General features: G+C 45.4%; 1 protein-coding gene across 1 annotated transcript in view; it reads left to right on the top strand.

Annotated features, from left to right (window-relative positions):
- Positions 1-17,761, top strand: part of CDHR2 (cadherin-related family member 2) — a 50,129-nt gene that overhangs the window by 5,763 nt on the left and 26,605 nt on the right. The window contains exons 3-11 of the mRNA XM_006884382.1: positions 3,791-3,930; positions 4,059-4,098; positions 8,491-8,591; positions 10,679-10,768; positions 11,402-11,512; positions 11,596-11,736; positions 11,820-11,895; positions 11,992-12,107; positions 12,192-12,425. Coding sequence (XP_006884444.1) covers positions 3,791-3,930; positions 4,059-4,098; positions 8,491-8,591; positions 10,679-10,768; positions 11,402-11,512; positions 11,596-11,736; positions 11,820-11,895; positions 11,992-12,107; positions 12,192-12,425 — 1,049 coding nt within the window. The remainder of the gene's footprint in view (positions 1-3,790; positions 3,931-4,058; positions 4,099-8,490; positions 8,592-10,678; positions 10,769-11,401; positions 11,513-11,595; positions 11,737-11,819; positions 11,896-11,991; positions 12,108-12,191; positions 12,426-17,761) is intronic.

Here is a 17,761-nt window from a genome sequence, read left to right on the forward strand (position 1 = left end):
AAATAAATTTCAAGCCACAATATTGAAAGATGCTATGGACAGTATGTTGAATGACCCAAGGAGCATCAAAAGAAGATGGAGGGAAAGACCTTTAGTTGTGTTCTGTTGACTATGGGAACATTATAAACTATGTTATCGACTGTGTGGATCATAACAAAATAAGGATAATGTTGAGAAGGAAATGCGTATGCAGAACCTTGGACTGGAAAGTCATTGACTTTGGTATTTTCAAACTCCCAGCTCTGCTCTGAGGATGCAGTGAGAAAGAAGGTTCCTGGATAACCAGAAACACACCTGCTTTTGCTAACTTGAGCAGAAAGAATGTATCATGGATGAACTTGGGCACCTCTTGAGGTGAAGAAAAGACTGGCCAGGTCCAGACATTTGAAGCTTCCTATCCTACTATGGAGCTCTGGTGGCTTAGTGGCAAAGAGTCGCACTGGCAATTCAAAGGTACATGGTTCAAATCCAGATGCTCCATGGGAGAAAGATAGGCAATCAACTCCCATGCAATTAACTGCCTCTGAAAATCCACTGGAGGGCCCACTATGGGTCAATTCTGCCTTGGCAATAGACAACAACAACAACAACTTTACTATGGAGAAATCGTAGTGATACAAGTACTTGGTTATCAACAGTCTGCTCTGTGGAAGAAAGACAGAACAATCTACCTCTACAAAGATTATTGTTAGATGCCGTCAAGTCAGCTGGCACTCATAGTGATCTTGTGAACAATGGATCTGCACCTTTCCCCATCCTGTGCCATCTTCATGTCCCTGATATGTTCAAGCTCATTGTTACATTCAGTGTGTCAATCTATCTAGTTGAGGGTCTCCTCTTTTGATGGCTCTCTACCCTTCCAAGTACTACATATATCATGCTCAAAACATGTAAGATGAAATTTCACCATCCTTACCTTTAAGGAGCACCCTCATTGAATTTTCTCCTAGATATAGTTGTTCTTTTGGCAGCGCACAAGATATTCAGTATTCTTCTCCAAGACTGCAACTCAAAGGCATCAATCCATCTTCTGTCTTTCTTATTCATTGTCCAACCTTCAGATGCATGTTGTTGTTATGTGCCGTCGAGTCACCTGTGACTCATAGAGACCCTATGTACAACAGCCCTAAACCTTGTTGTATCTCTTGCCAACCTTATTGTCTCTGACACACCCATCACCATTACCCCAGTGATGGAACAAATCCATCTCATCTCTTCTGCGCTGTCCCTCCACCCTCCCAAACATGACGTCCCTCTCCAAGTACTGATCCTGCCTTGCAACATGTCCAAAGTATATCACAGATGGAGTTTCACAATCCTTGCCTCCAAGGAGCAGCCTGGATTCACCCTCTCCAGGACGGACTTGTTTGCTCTCCTAGTAGTCCATGGTATATGCAATGCTTTTCTCCAGCACCAAAACTCAAAGGCATCACCTCTCCTATCATCTCTAGTCACTGTCCAGCTTTCTGATGCATAGCAAGTAATGGCAAAGACCATGGCCTGTATCAGGCACACAGCCTCCAGACTGACATCATTGCTTCTCAGTACCTTGGAGAGGTCTCAAGTAAATTTTCAGTTGGCTTGAGTCTGTTGCACCTTAGTCTTTAAACTAATATCATCGCTCCTCAACCCCTTGGAGAAGTCCTTGACAGCAGATTTTCCTAATGCAATACATCTTTTGTTTCTTGATTGCTGTCTTCCAAATTAGCACAGCCTGTGATCACATCCAGGACTGAATCTCTTTGTTAAAACATGCCAATTGATCCATTAGCTCCTGGGCCTTATTTCTTTCCAGTATCTTCAGTGCAGCTTGAACTTCTTCCTTCCTTATAATTGGTTCTTGATCATTTCCTACTTTCTGAAATGGTTCTGTGTAAGCCAATTCTTTTTGGTACAGTGACCTGTATATTCCCTCCAGTTTCTCTTGATACTTTGTGGATCATTAAAGATTTTGCCCATAGCATCCTTCAGTATTGCAACTTGAGGCTTGAATTTGAGAAATGCTGAGCACGTTCCTCCCGTTTGATTTTCTAACTCCATCTCTACACATTTTGTTGTAAACTTAGCTTTGTATTCTTGAGCTGCACTTTGAAATCTTCTGCTCATGTCTTTTACTTCACCACTTCTCTTTGCTTTGCTTTCTTTACATTTGATCTTTTCTTTCTCCCCTTGTCTTTGTAATGACCTTTTGCTTTCTTCACTGATGGTATTCTTGATGTAATCCCATAGCTCATGAGGTCTTCTATATTTAGTGTTGAATTTCTCAAACCTGTTCTTGAGATGGTTTTAAAGTTCAGGTGGGACACATTCAAGGTCTCAAGGTTGTGTTTTGCTTCTTTTAAAGATTGTTGTTGTTTTGTACCATTGAGTCAGAGCTGATCAGTAGCTAACACTCCATGGTGTTTTTAGAGGTTGTCGGTCTCATGGGAGGAGATTGTCCATTCTTCTCCTGAGGAGTAGTTGGTAGATTCAAAACATGTTTCTTGATGCTGTACAGCTTAACGCCTTACCACTAAGCCACCAGAGCTCCGTATCTTGTAAAGATTAAAACGGGAAATTCTGCAGGGCAGAATTTGATCTGACCTGTTTGGTCTCCATAAGTTGGAGTGACTGGCTGGCAGCAAGTTTTTGTTTGGTTACACTGGTTTGCACTTAGCTAACTGAAGGTTTATCAGTTCAAACCCACCCAGAGGTATTTGGGGAGAAAGATCTATCTACTTTTGAGAAAATCAATCATTGATGTACTGATTAGCAGTAGTTCTATCTGACATACAAGGGTTCACTATGAGTTGGAATCATTTCCATGACGATTTCATCTTACTTGGATCCTCAATCAACACCCGTGGTGCCAGCAGACAGGAGATTAGGAGAGCAGACATATTGCATTGGGAAAGTCTGCTGTCAAAGGTCTTTCCAAATCCCTGAAGAGCAATGATGTCAGTTTAAATACTAAGGTGTTCCTGATTCAAGCCATGATCTTTTCAATCACCTGCTATGCATCTAAGAGATGGACAACAAATAAGGGCAACAGAAGAAAAATTGATGCCTTTGAGCTGTAATGTTGGAGAAGAGTACTGGATATCCCATGGACCGCCAAAAGAACAAATAGATATATCATGAAGAAGGTGAAACCAGAGGGCTCTTTAGAAGCAAGGATAGTGAAACTGTCTCACACATTTTGGGCATGTTGCTAAGAGGGGCAACTCCTTGGAAATGTAGAGGGACAGCGAAAAAGAAGAAGTTCCTCAACGAGAAGGATTGACTATGGCAGTGGGCTCAAATGTGTCAGAGATGATGAGGATGATAGGACAGGGTTTAGGTCTGTTGTCCACAGGGTTGCTGTGAGACATACTCGACTTGATGACACCTAACAACAACAAACACCATGACGATAGATTTAGGGGTTTTGGCTGTCGAGTGCACCAGTGCTTCACTGGGATAAGTTGACTCCAATCACGTAAGCTCTTCTCTCAACAAAGTACAGCGTTCTAACCCAGCGAGGTGGAGCCTTGGTGCAGGCCGGGTCTGTGTAGCTAGTCCTTGGCTGGGAGGGAGAGTCCTGCTGTGGGTCCAGCGGGGCTATGGTGATTCTCCACACCATGAAAATCAGGGCGGTGTTTTCAAAAGGCCTCCAAGTTGTGTTGAGCGACAACACACAAAACCCAGTGTCCATGACCATAGTGGCCAGAGTCAAGGAATCTCGGGGGGTTCAGCCTGTATGAAGCCCTGTGGGGGCTCAGTCAGGCTGGAAATCACCCTGGAACCTGAGAACCTTTTGTCCCATCTTCAGATGCTGTAGCTTTCTGGATAATTGCTGAGGACCCAGATGGGGACACGCTGAGCTATGGGATCGACGGCCCTGAAGCCTATTTCTTCAAAGTCAATTCGGCAAGTGGGGAAGTGAGGCTGGCCAGCTCTCTGGACTACGAGGTAAAGGACAGCAGCCTTGTGGTGAAGAGGGGGAGATGGGGACGTCCCTGGGGACGAGGGTCCTACCATTGGTGCCCTGCCTGTGACCCTCACCTCACTCAAGACCCTTATCTTTGCGCTTCCCACAGACGCGGCCCATTTTCACCATCATCGTCTTTGTGAGCGACCATCAGAAGCGGGTGAGTGGGCAGGTGGAGGGGAGAGGGCATTCCAGGACTGAGAGAGCAGGGGTGGGGGACCCCCCCTTCCAGCAGCCAGAGACACCCCAACAAATAAGAACTCATTTTATGCTTATTTTTATCAAAATTATACTTGTTCGTTTTATGTCGTATTATTTCACTAAGGTCTTAAGATAACAAATAAGGACCCAGCACTGCTCATTCCAGGTGTTCCAAAGCAATCACTTTCTCTCTCTCCCCTGCCCCACCCCCAGTGCTTACTTAAAAAAAAAGTGCAGTTTTTTTAACGTGATCTAAGTAAAAGATCCCAGAGCAGATAGATCTTCCTTTCAACAACTCATACACATCATGCCTAATGACACTGATTACAATCCTCACAAGGTAACAGACTCTTCCTGCTGCGTCCCTGGGTGTCGATTTAATTTGTCCTTCTTCACTGTTCTTCTTGCCTTCTGAGCCCAGTCCCTGGACCAGCACTGCCGTCTTGCTCTTGTGTGGTTGGTCGCTGTAAGGAACTTGCCCTCCCTGGTGCTGTTGCTCCTACTGTGTGGTTGTTGTTGTTCTGTACTGTTGAGTCTGCTCTGATGTGTAATGACCCTACGAACAACAGAAACAAGCCCAGCACAATCCTGTGTCATCATCACACAAAGTCCATTAGTGTCGTCACTGTGTCACTTCGTCTTGTTGAAGGTCTTCCTTGCTTCTGCTGATTCTCTACTTTTGCAGGCATGCTGCACTTCTGCAAGGACTATCCCCTCCTGGTTGTTGTTGTTACATGCCGTCAAGCCACCTGTGACCCAGAGCAACCCCATATACAGCTGCTCTGAACCCTGCCTTGACCTGAGCCAGTCTCACTGACTCCGACACACCAACCCCCTTTACCCCAGTCATTGTATCAAGCCGTCTCCTCCGGGGTCTTCCTCTCCTGTGCTGTCCCTCCCCCTTCTGAGCATGATGTCCTTCTGCAAGGTCCCTCCTGGCCACGTGCCCAAAGTATGTGAAACGAGCTTCAAAATCCTAGCCTCCAGGGAGAAACTTGGTTTCACTCTCTCCAAGACAGACTTCTTTGTTACCCTCCCTGGTCACATGCCCAGATCCCACTGTCCTTGCTTCCAAGGAGCACTCTGGCTGCATTTCTCCCAATAAAGATTTGCTTATTCTTGTGCCAGTCCATGAGATAGTCAATATTCTTTGCCAACGCCGTAATTCAAAGGCTTATATTTTTCTTTGAGTTAAAGTCATTACTCATTGTCTACCTTTCACATGCATATTAAACAACTGAAAATACGATCTGGGTCAGGTATCCCTTATTATTGCTTCACCAGAAGTGTTCGATGGTTCCCAACTACCACGACACCATCTACTGCTTCTGGTGAAGTAATCCCTTTTCAACGTCTTTGCATGAATATTTTTGTTTCTACAAAATATGCTTATGCTGCTGTGTTCTGGTTTCCTGATTCAAGTTCTTCTCCATGGAAGTTAAGAGGTTTTGTTTCTTCCATATGAACAAACCCCATCTGTCTCGGTTTTCCAGTGCTACTGTAACACAAACACCACTAGTCGGCGGGTTTAAAGAACAGAAATGAATACATTTGCTCACAGCTCTGGAGGCTATTTATTCAAAGCAGGGTCTCAGCTGTGTTCATCCTTTTCTTGTCAGCAGCCCTGTCTGTCCCTTGGTTCTGTGTGAGTGAGTGAACACCACACTTTCCTTAACTCTGAAGTGATTAGATTGAGAACCCACCCTCCTCAGGCCAGGAGTCCCCAGGGGGCACAGATGGTTATGAATTTGACTTCTAACTGAAAGCGTGGCAATTTGAACTCACTCAGAGATAACCTCAGACGAGAGGCCAGACAATCGACTGCTGAGGAATAAGCAGTTGAAAACCCTGTGGAACAAGGTTCCACAGGGATGCACATATGGGATTAGTATAAATAGAAATACTCAAAGGTAAATAGGCTGTTTTTCTCCCTTCTACTCAGGGTATCAACTAATTAATATAACAATGAAAACTCGATTTGCGAACAGAATTGTAACTACATGTATAAAGGTTTGAAGCCCAGCACTTTTTTTTTTTGAGGGAGCAGTTTAATCCAAAATTTTAATTTACTTTGATATGCAGGAATATATTATCTCAGGAACACTTCCAGCATTACAGATAAAGATTAAACTCCCTTTGGCAAACATCCCCTCTCATTCCCATTCCCCAAACTTTTGTCTGCTGCTCCTGTACACCTTCACAAGGTCAACATTTTTATGCACATTCATGTGTCCATGGGAGAAAGATCCTTTTTGAAAACTCAGATGGAATCTGATAGAGGCTGAGTTGTGTCTCCCTAAAATGCACACGTGGAATGATACAATATGGAAGTTATGTAATGATCCCTCAAAGTCTGATAAACCAAAGAGCTGGAGGAGGGTTAAGGGTAAATGCAACCCTTGCAAATCTCATCACAAGCCTAATTGGATATATGGAGAGCTCCCTTAGAATGTACTGGAGAGGGAAAGTGGGCTGAGATGTAAGACCTCAGCACCACCAAAAATTAACCCCCAAGAGTGGTGTGTGTCTTTTGGGACCTGAGCCCCCGCATGAGGAAGCTGTTTGACAGTGAAGCTCTTTGACAAGAGGGGAAGCCAGAACATATGGAGATCTCCAGGGAATGTTAGGCCGACAGATGCTGACGGAAATGTCCCTCTTCCACAGCCGCCACACAGAGAGGCCTTTCCCCTAGAGCTTGCCTCTAGATCTAGAATGTGGACTTCTGGCCTCCTAAACTGAAGAGAACACACTTTGATTTGTTTAAGTCACCCACTTGTGGCTCTCTCATGTCACCATTAACAAACTAAGACAGAATCCCATTGTACCCGCCTTGCCCACTCAGCCTCTTGGAGATCTTTCCACACCTGCACACACGAGCCTCCCTCATTTCTTCTAATATCTGCATTTCAGACCCACTTAGTTCTCCAAGTGGTGGACACCGGGGTGTTTATAACTTTTCACCAGGAAAAATAAAGCCAAAAGGGACATTCCTGTAATAATGGGGCAGGCATATTTTAGATTTTAAAATGCCTAGATTTCCTCATGATAACTCACTCTCTAATGGTCAGAAAAAGAGCAGAGAGAAAGAGGGAGTAGGGAGGAGAGAGATGTTGATGTTGTTGTTATGTGCTGTTGAGTCACTTGCGACTCATAGCAACCCTATGTACAAGAGCCCTACACCCTGCTCTATCCTGTGCCAACCTCGCTGTCTCTGATGCACCAACTCCCATTACCCCAATCATGGAGTCGATCCATCTCATCGAGGGTCTTCCTCTCCTGCGCTGTCCCTCCACCCTTCCAAACATGATGTCCTTCTCCAAGGACTGATCCCTACTTGCAACATGTCTAAAGTATGTCATATGAAGCTTCAGAATCCTTGCCTCCAAGGAGCAGCCCGGCTTCACCCTCTCCAGGAAGAACCTGTTTGTTCTCCTAGCAGTCCATGGTATAGTCAACATTCTTCTCCAGCACCACAGCTCAAAGGCATCAATTCTCTTTCTATCATCCCTAGTTATTGTCCAGCTCTCTGATGCATAGCATGCAATCACAGCCTGACATCATTGCTCTTTAGTACTCTGGAGAGGTCCCTGAAAGCTGACTTACCCAATGCAATTCGTCTCTTGATTTCCTGGTTCCTGGTACCAAGAGACAGAGGATATAACTGCTGTATGCACTAACCAGTGAGGGAGCTCTGGTGGCCTCGTAGGGAGCTGTACCGCTAACTTGCAGCCTGCACCTCTCAGGTAGTACAAATCCTTCAGTAGCCCCACGAAAGAAAGACGGACCACCTCTTGCAGTCTCAGAAACCCAGTGGAGAATTGGGAGTGAGTTGGTTCAAACTCAACGGCAATGAATTTGAGGGGTTTTGTTTTGCTTTTTAGTGGACAGCTATGATGGGAGGCTGACAGTCAAAGAGATCTATGGTTGTGAATCAGGGTCAGGAAAATGTTAAACTCTCCTCTGCCTAGTACTTTATTATAAAGAAATATAGCTTGTAATTCTTTGTAAGAAGTTTATATCAACTAAGGTACCCTTAGACAGAAATATACGTAAAACTAGGTATCTATTGACCCATTGATAAAAATGCTGTGACCAGAGACTAACAAAACTCTAGCCTGTGTTTCCCCTGAAGCAATGGCTCCATGTTTACTACTTCAGTGTCTATGGTTACTCTAAAGACTAAAACTACTATAGAAATGAGCACCAGTTAGATATCAAATAGGAACGTACCCCCAACACTGCCTCATTGTCCTCCTGCATTGCTTGTCAACCTGATCTCTGCTGCTCAGACACTCCTGTTTGAAATGTGGGTACACATTTTCCACACTCACCTGGACTTTCTCACCTGCAGGTGCAGAGAAACCTGCTAGTGATTGTGGAGGACAGAAATGACAATGTGCCTGTGTTCCAGAACATCAGCTTGTCTGTCAGCATCAACGAGGTAGCACCTCTGTGGGAGAGGTGTGGGGGACGGGGGCACGTGAGGAGGTCTCTGAGTGAGAAGGATCAGAGGCAGCCATCCGGAAACCCAGGGTCAGAAAATGTGACTTTTAGAAGAGGCAATTACAGGAACCAAATCCAGGCTCCAGGGACAGTTGCCCTAGGAACAATTTTTTACAGCTATTCTAATGATGATTTAGCTTAGATTGGAATTGTTTCAGATATGAAAGCAAACAGAAGAGCGAGAAGGAAAAGAAAATGGTATGGTATCTCATGTATCTGAAACATGCTGTTGTTGTTTACCATAGAGTTGGAATAAACCCATAGCTGACCCTCCAGCAGGTTTTCAGAGGCAGGCAATTGCACAGGTGGAGATTGCCCGTCTTTCTCCTGCGGAGCAGCTGGTGGTTTCGAACCGAAAGACTTCGGGATTACAGCGCAGCTTCTTGCTTCTAGACCACCAGAACTAAAAGATGGAGAGATATCTCTTCTTTGATGACATGGATCCAACCATACCTGACACTGTTGTTGTTGTTGTTGTTGATTGCCTTTGAGTCGAGCACGACTCATAGTGACCCCATGAAAAAAAGGCTTGAAGCCCCTCTACAACCACCGACATTTATCTTAAAAAAAAATCCGAAACATTTAAAGATATCTAATGTCAGGTATGGTTGGATCCGTGTCATCAAGAAGGGATTTCTGCTCTGCTTCTCTTGTTGCTTCCATCCTGAGAGTAGATGTAGGGAGGTGATTTTCCCATGTGCCATTGCGAATGTCCCTCTGTTGCTCTGGATTCATATTCCATCAACTTTGGAACATCAGTAGAAGGCAATTGTCTCTTGCACAAGGGTTCCAACCAAAGATGCAGGTCTGGCTTTCATTGGCACACTTGGAGTCATGGGCCCATCATTGGATCAGTCTGGAAGTATAGAAAGCTCTGATTGGCCAGATCCACATTACAGGCCTTCCCCTGTAGCAAGATGAGGGAGTCCTATTTTACCTTCATTGCAGAAGAGGGAGATAGGAGGAAGGTTCTCCAAAGCTCTGGATCCATCCTTGCTGCATGGTATGGAGGACCTACCAAGTGTGGGGTCTTGCATTGTGCCAGAGATGAGGTTGGTGAGGTTCAGACATTTGTCCCTGGGTTCTATTGAAGCATTGATTGTTCACCAGGCACTGTCCTAGGAGAACCTGGCTGCCATTCACGTAGTAGGGAAGAACAGACAATAATCAACAAAATACAGAATAGAGATTATTTCAGATGATGCTGAATTCTATGCAAACATAAGATGGAGTAACATGAAATAAAGTGGTTGAGATGGGAGCTACTCTAGGCTGAGTGGTCAGGAAAGGCTTCTCTGAGGAAGTGACATCTAAGCCAAGAGACAGGAATGGCAAGAAGGGACCAGTTATGACAAATTCAGAGGAAAACATTCTGGGCCGAGAGATGGCAGGTGCAAAGGCCCTGAGACAGGAATGAGTCCTAGTACTCCAGGCTTATCAAGGAGGACTGTGTGCTTGGAGGCTAGAAGGTGCAGAGGAGGTGATCCTGGAGAGTGAGGAGTGTCCTGACAGCAGAGGGGATGTGGAAGTAGCCTGAACCAAATTCTGGAAGAATAGAAAACCATTAGAAGGTTTTAAACCCAAGAGTGATTTAGGATTTTAAGAGGTCTCTTTTATTGCCTGCGGGAAGTTGGAGGCAGAAGACACACATCCCAGTTCCAGGTCAAGACTCCCCCCCACCGCCCGCCAGTCTTCCAGCTTTGCAGGTTACTGCAGCCCACTGTTTGCAACAGAGTGCCCACTTGGGTGTCTGACCAGGGGCATGGCATGGTCAGGTCAGAGGTCAGGTATGATGAGTGGTGAGGGTAAGAGGAAAGAAAATGTGAAGTCCCTACTCTCCTCACAGTTGCTTTCAGAGACCCCCTGCGCCCCACGCAGAGGGCAAAGGACACAACTGTGAGTCACCTGTGCCTCTGAGGTATTATTGCTGTCGATGATACACTTGAGGAGGGACTCAAGAAGGGGTATGAGGAAATACAAGTGGAGATGAATTTGGATTTACAGGTGACAAACCTTTCCTTACAGACCCTGCCAGTCGGCTCTGTGGTGACCACTGTGCTGGCCACAGATAAAGACACAGGACCTGGGGGCTTGGTGTCATACTTCATAGAAAAGGTAAGTGTAAAAAGTCCCTGTGAGGTGTGGGTGAACGCGTGCCCTGACCATTCCTGGTGGCCACCAGGGGGCAGCACCTACCCAGATAACCATAAGGCCCTTGAGCGTTGGCGTGAGGACAGTGGTTCTGTGGTGGCCAACCCTTGTCTCATGTCTTCCTCTGACCCTATCTGGGTCTCACTTTTCTCAGAAGGTTGTCTGCTATGGACTGGATTCTTCTTCCTACTTTTTTTCTCAGCTAAATTTCTTTCTCAAAGGCTAATGCCACATCATCAGGTTCACAGAAGAAGAAACTGAGTTTCAGAGAGATTCAGCCTCTTGACCAAAGTCACACAGACAGTAGGGTATATAAACCCATTTCTCACTATAGCAAACTTGCTAGCTATGGCTCTCATTTATTTAGCACCAACTGTGTGTCTGGTGTGTATGCCATCTCAATGAATACTCCTTTGGATCCACTGAAGGAATAGCCTGAGCTTTGCTCCTCAGAGGCTCAACAAGGTCACATAAGTTGGCTAAGGTCATCTAGATGGTCAATGACAGAGCCAGGATTCAAACCGTGGTCCCTCAGGGTGAGGGTCATCAGGAACAAGCTGTCCCATGGGAACCTGGCCTGAATGTGCTGTGTCTCAGGTCATACCTTACAACCCCTTCTGGATCCTGCCCAATGGCTCCATTATTCTCAACGACAGCCTCAGCTACAACAACAAGAGTGCCTTCTATCAACTGGAGCTGAAGGCCTGTGTGAGTAGTGTGGCTGCTGGTAGGGTTGGAGGGGGTGGGGGAATCTGTGGGCCTGAATCACGTCAGGCCTTGTCTCCCTTTAGGACGCAGGTGACAACAACGGCAGTAACATCCTGTGCTCCCCTTCTGTCGTCTTGTCCATCTCTGTGATTGACCAGGCTGACCTGGACCCCCAGTTCGTCAGGGACTACTACATGGCGTCTGTGTCTGAGGACGCACCCAATGTGTGTGGGGACCTGGAAGGGCCTGGGTAGAGATGTCGGGAAACAGGGGAAAGGATCTGGGCCCTTACCATGTGTTCTTCCAGGGAACCTCGGTACTGAAGGTGGAGGCTGTGGACAGAGACAAAGGCATCAACGATCCTGTGATCTACAGGATCTCCAGTGAGAACCAGGTGTCCCCAGGTGGGGGGCTGGGGTGTGGAGTGGAGCAGGGCTTTGTCAGCAGCACTGGAAGCAGCTTTCTGTCTGTCTCCACAGACTCCACAAGGCCTGGCTGGTTTGACATCGAGAACGACGGAGTCATCAAGGTCAATGGTTCCCTAGACCGTGAGCAGCTGCTGAACGAGGATGAGGAGGTGCAGGTGCAGGTCACGGTGAGTGAGGGCTCCTAGGACTCTGCTGGACCGCTACTTCTTAGCTCTCTCTGAGCACTGGTTCTCTCTGCTCTCTGCCTTCAGGCCACTGAGAAGTCCCTCAACATCTATGGGCAGGAGGCTCAGGTGAGCATATGGGTCACGCTGAGAGTAACAGACGTCAATGACCACAAACCCGAGTTTTACAACTGCACCTTCTCGGCCTGCACCTTCACACCACAAGAGGCCCAAGTCAACTTCACCGGCTTCGTGTATGAGCACTCCTCGGCCCGCATCCCCATTGACAACCTCACGCTGGTGGCCTACGACCCAGACAAGGCAGGCAGGGGAGGGGCTGAATGGGGCATGATTGCGGGTGGGACAGGGACAGCTGGGGGAGGGCAATAGTTGGGTGTGTACACTGGTGTGTGAGAGTGTAAAGAAGGGGGCAGGGGGTATGTGAGGATATCTGATGTAGATACAGCATGATGAAGGTGCAGATTAGTGACTGGAGGGACAATGTGTGTTGCTGAGTGACCACCGGAATGTGGAGTGATGTTGAACAGTGAGTAGCATTGTGTACTGGGCAATACCAGGTGGTGTTGAATAGCAAGAGAATATGAAGTGGAGATTGGCATTGGGTGGTGGGTAATATTGACTAAAATACAGTCTTTTACTGGCAGAGGGTGGTCATGACTGGTTAATGAAGCTGAGTGATGTTGTTGGGTCAGTAGTTTGGGGTAAGTATTGAGCAAGCAAGATTCTGCTGAAAATTATCCAAAAACGACTGGAACAGCACATCAGCAGAGAACTGCCAGAAGTCCAGGCTGGGTTTAGAAGGGGTCGTGGTACTAGGGACATTGTAGCTAATGTCAGATGGATTTTGGCTGAAAGCAAGGAATACCAGAGCAATGTCTATCTGTGTTTCATTGACTATGCAAAGGGGTTTGACTGTGTGGATCATAACAAACTGTGGCTGACTCTGAGAAGAATGGGAATCCCAGAACACTTGATCGTAATCTGACGCCTATACTTGGACCAAGAGGCAGTCGTCAGAACAGAGCAAGGAAACCCTGCATGGTTCAAAATTGGGAAGGGCGTATGCCAGGGATGTGTCCTGTCTCCATACCTTTTCAACCTGTATGCAGAACAGATTATCTGGGAGGCAGGGCTCTCTATGAGGAGAAATGTGGGGTCAAGATTGGTGGAAGATCTATTAACAATCTGCGTTATGCAGATGACACAACCCTGCTTGCTGAAACTGAGGAGGACCTGAAGTGCTTGCTGCAGAGGGTCAAGGACTGCAGCCTTCAGTATGGATTGAGGCTCAATGTCAAGAAGACAAGGATTCTCACCACTGGACCAATTGGCACCATCAGGATGGATGGTGAAGAGATTGAGATTGTACACAGCTTTAGTTTGTTTGGCTCCACAGTCAACACTCTTGGCCAGTAACCAGGAAATTAAAAGACATATTGCGATGGAAAAGTCTGCTGTTAGGGACCTTCCCAAAGTTCTGAAGAGCAATGGTGTCTCTCTGGAGACTAAGGTGCATCTGATACAGGCCATGGTCTTTGCAATCACTTGTTGTGCATCAGAGAGTTGGACAATGAGTAGGGAGGATAGAAGGAGAATTGATGCCTTTGAGCTGTGGTGCTGGAGAAGAGTATTGAGGGTACCATGGACTGCTAGGAAAACAAACAGATTCACCCTGGAGAGGGTTAAATCAGGCTGCTCCTTGGAGGCAAGGATTCTGAGGCTCCATCTAACATACTTTGGACATGTTGTAAGGAGGGACCGGTCCTTGGAGAAGGACATGATGCTTGGTAGGGTGGAGGGACAGCGCAGGAGGGGAAGGCCCTCTATGAGGTGGATTGATTCAGTGACCGGGGTAATCGGGATGGGTGTGTAGGAAACAGTGCGATTGGCACAGGACTGAGCAGAGTTTAGGGCTGTTGTACATAGAGTCGCTATGAGTCGCAAGTGACTCGATGGCACATAACAACAACAACAACAACAAGGGGTGGTCTGAGTGAGCATTAATTTGGAAAGCAAGCCAAAGGATCACTAAGAGTCATCTATGATTCAGTGGCACTTAACAACCACAACAGCATAGAGAGAGCTCAGTTGGCCTAGTGGACAGAAATTGATGCTACGAAGCCAAAGATGGGTGTTTTTAGTCTGCTGTCCTCAGGCCAGTTTTAACTGTTTTTGGTCAAACATTCTTCTAAGTGGTATAGCCCTGGTCTGTCCACTTGCTGTACAGAGGTAACTCATGGTTGCTATGATGCAGAACACTGTGACACTGATGCATCAAATGCGATAATGGTTACCCCTGGTGCACAGTGTTTGGTGGAGCTCCCCGATTAATCAAGCTTGGAAGCAGGAGTGGCATCCACTTCTGAAATAGCTTGCATCTAGAAACCCTATGGAGTTGGAGAAACAATGAAAGTTATACAAGTGTTCAGGTCTTTCGTTCATAGGGTCGCTATGAGTATACGACTCAACGGCACTTAACAACAACAACAGCTATAACAGGGGTGGTCTGAGTGAGCATTAATTTGGAAAGCACTCTGACATGGAGATTGATGCAGAGTATTAAGTAGTTTGGGTGGTGGTGAATGATATATAACAATGAATGGTCTTTGGTGATGTTGAGTTGGTACAAAATGATGAGTGGAAGATGATAATGGGTTGTGCTAGAGTGGTGGGTGGTGTCGAACTGAGGCAGCTGATGCTAAATGGAAGGTGGTGTTGAGTTGGTATGTGTTGGGGTGCCGGATAGTGTTGAGTGTAGGGTTGTGTTGAATTGGTGCCGGATGTAGAGCAGAGAGTAGTATTAAGTAGTGGAAGGTTGACAGGTGGTATTGAGTTGGTAGTTAGGGTTTGTTGTTTGCTTTAAACTGTGGTGGCAATATACACAACGTTCTTTACTTGATAATTTCAGGGAGTCTCTAGAGGATGTGAACAGTTAAGTGCTCTACTACTATAAAAAAATTAGTGGTCTGGACCGACTTAGGCTGGCAATTTTCTTCCAAAAGTGCATAGGTTTATATGGTGCCACTGTTGTAAAGCAGGACTGACCTCGGGGTTGGGAGGAGACTGAGGAGGATGGGTTCAATAATGTATAGTGCATTGAAACAGATGAGGGAGAAAACTGTTTAAGAGGGAAAATTATTAGAGATTTTGTCACGACAGGAGTCCAAAGCGAAGGCTGTATAGTGGAATGGACCTAGGGGAGGAATTGTAAAACAATGAAAGAATTTTTCTTTTACTTTTCCAAGAGGATAGTGTACTAGAGGGGAGGGTTGGGAGGGGAGAAATGTGCAATAATGAATGAATGGAAATCCAAAGTCTCTGTAAATTTTCATTGAAATTATTAATAAATTTTTAAAAAGAAAAGATTCTCTGGAGCAATTCTAGTCTACACACATGGGATCAACTCAGTGGCAACTAACAACAGCAACAGATTTTAGTGGAAATTATTACATTCATTATGTTGTGCAACTATTCTCATTATCTTTTACCAAATCATTCCACCACTATTAATATCAACTCAATGCTCCCTAAAAAAACCCCCTACTCTTTCCTTGCTCTTTCCTTCTCCTGGTATCCACTAATAATTTTTGTCCTACTTCCTAAATAACATACCTCTGGAAACTCTATGAACTTTGATAAATGTCTATAGTTGTAGAGGGGCTTCAGGCCTTTTGTACATGGGGTTGCTATGAGTCATGCTCGACTTGAAGGCAATCAACAACAACAACAACAGCAACAATGTTTGCCTATTTCATATAAACAAGAAAATAATAGTATTTTTTTTCTTTTTAATTGACTTATTTATCTCATACAAATTATGGCTAGCATTGAGAAAAATGGAAACCCAGAACACTTAATTGTGTTTATGTGAAACCTATACCTAGACCAAGAAGCTATTGTCTAAACAGAGCAAGGGAACACTACATGGTTTAAAATCAGGAAAGGTATGCATGAGGCCTATATCCTCTTTCTAAATCTATTCAATTTTGTATATAAATCATCATCTTTTCAATTGCTCGTGACACATCTGGAAGCTGGACAATGGCTAAGAAGGACAGAAGAATGGATTCCTTTGAATGGTGGTACTGGAGAAGAATTCCTTTATTGTTCATAGGGTTTTCATACATCTGCTAGTTCAGAAGTAGATGGCAAATCCTTCTTAGTCTGTCCTGCTCTGGGAGCTCTACTAAAACCTGTTCACCATGGATGACCCCTCTGGCATTTGACACACTGATGGTACAACATTTAGTATTACAGCACCCGTAAATGGCCTGAGTACAGCAAACTAACAGACAAGTGCTGTACTAATTAGAATAATGATAAAACAAGGAAGAATATAGATACCAAAGAGACAAAGTAATTAGCAATATGCAGAACATTCTCCCAACAAACTGACAGATATGTCTCACAGTTTAGGAGATTCCAAGTCTGAATCCCAGGTATTGGAATGAATAAGGATGCAATGTGGTGTTGGAAGAGAGTACTGAATATCTTATGGATGGCCAAAAGAACAAACAGATATGTTTTGGAGAAAATGAAGCCAGAGTGATCAATGGAGGCAAGGATGATGAAGCTTTGTCTCACATACTTTGAGCATGTTGCTAAGAGTGGCTATTTCTTCGAGAAGGATATAATACTTGGAAAGGTGTAAGGAGGGGAAATGAGAGGAAGACCTTTACCCAGGTGGATTGGCACAGTGACTGCTGCAGTGAGCTCAAGTGTGTTCGACACTGAGGTTGGCACAGAATAGAACAGGGTTCAGATCTTTTGTTCGTAGGGTCACTTTGAGTTGTACACAACTTGACTGCACCTAACAACGATAATTCGAGAATACCAAATATCTCATGTGCTGCCAGGAGAGCATACTTTGGGCATGTTGCAAGGAGGGACTGGTCCTTGGAGAGGGACATCATGTTTGGGAGAGTAGAGGGACAGCACAGGAGAGGAAGACCCTCGATGAGATGGATCTATTCTGTGACTGGAGTGGTGGGAATGAGTGCATTTGAGATGGCTAGGTTGGCACAGGATAGAACAGTGTTTAGAGCTCTTGTACATAGGGTCGCTATGAGTCGCAAACGACTCGATGGCACATAACAACAACAGCCAGGAGAACAAACAAATATGTCTTGGAGAGAGTGCAGCCAGGGTACTCATTAGAGGGAAGGGTGGTGAAACTCGACCTCACATAATTTGTCCAGACCTTGGAAAAGATGTCTCTGAAAAGTGGAGGGTCAGCAGAAGATCATCAGTGAGACAGATTAACATGGGCATTATAACAATGGCCCAAGCATATCAGAGATGATAAGAATGCACAGGCAGATTTCAGATCTGCCATCCATGGAGTTGCTCTGAGTCTGGATTTTATAAAGATGAATGTGGCATTAGGATCAGAGAAAGACTCATCAACAACCTCCATTATGCAGATGACATAACCTTGCTTGCTGAAGGTCAAGATGACTTGAAATGCTTGCTGCAGAAGATCAAACAAAGACTACAGTCTTCAGTATGGATTGCACCCCACCATCAAAAAGACTAAAATCCCGGTTCGAACCCACCAGATGCTCTTCTGGGGAAGGAGGGACAATTTCCTCCTGTACCAGTCAGATCTGATTTGACGGTACACACACACACACACA

Source organism: Elephantulus edwardii, unplaced genomic scaffold (genome assembly GCF_000299155.1).
Source record: "Elephantulus edwardii isolate Elephantulus edwardi_28Jun2011 unplaced genomic scaffold, EleEdw1.0 scaffold00033, whole genome shotgun sequence".
Classification (NCBI taxonomy): domain Eukaryota; kingdom Metazoa; phylum Chordata; class Mammalia; order Macroscelidea; family Macroscelididae; genus Elephantulus; species Elephantulus edwardii.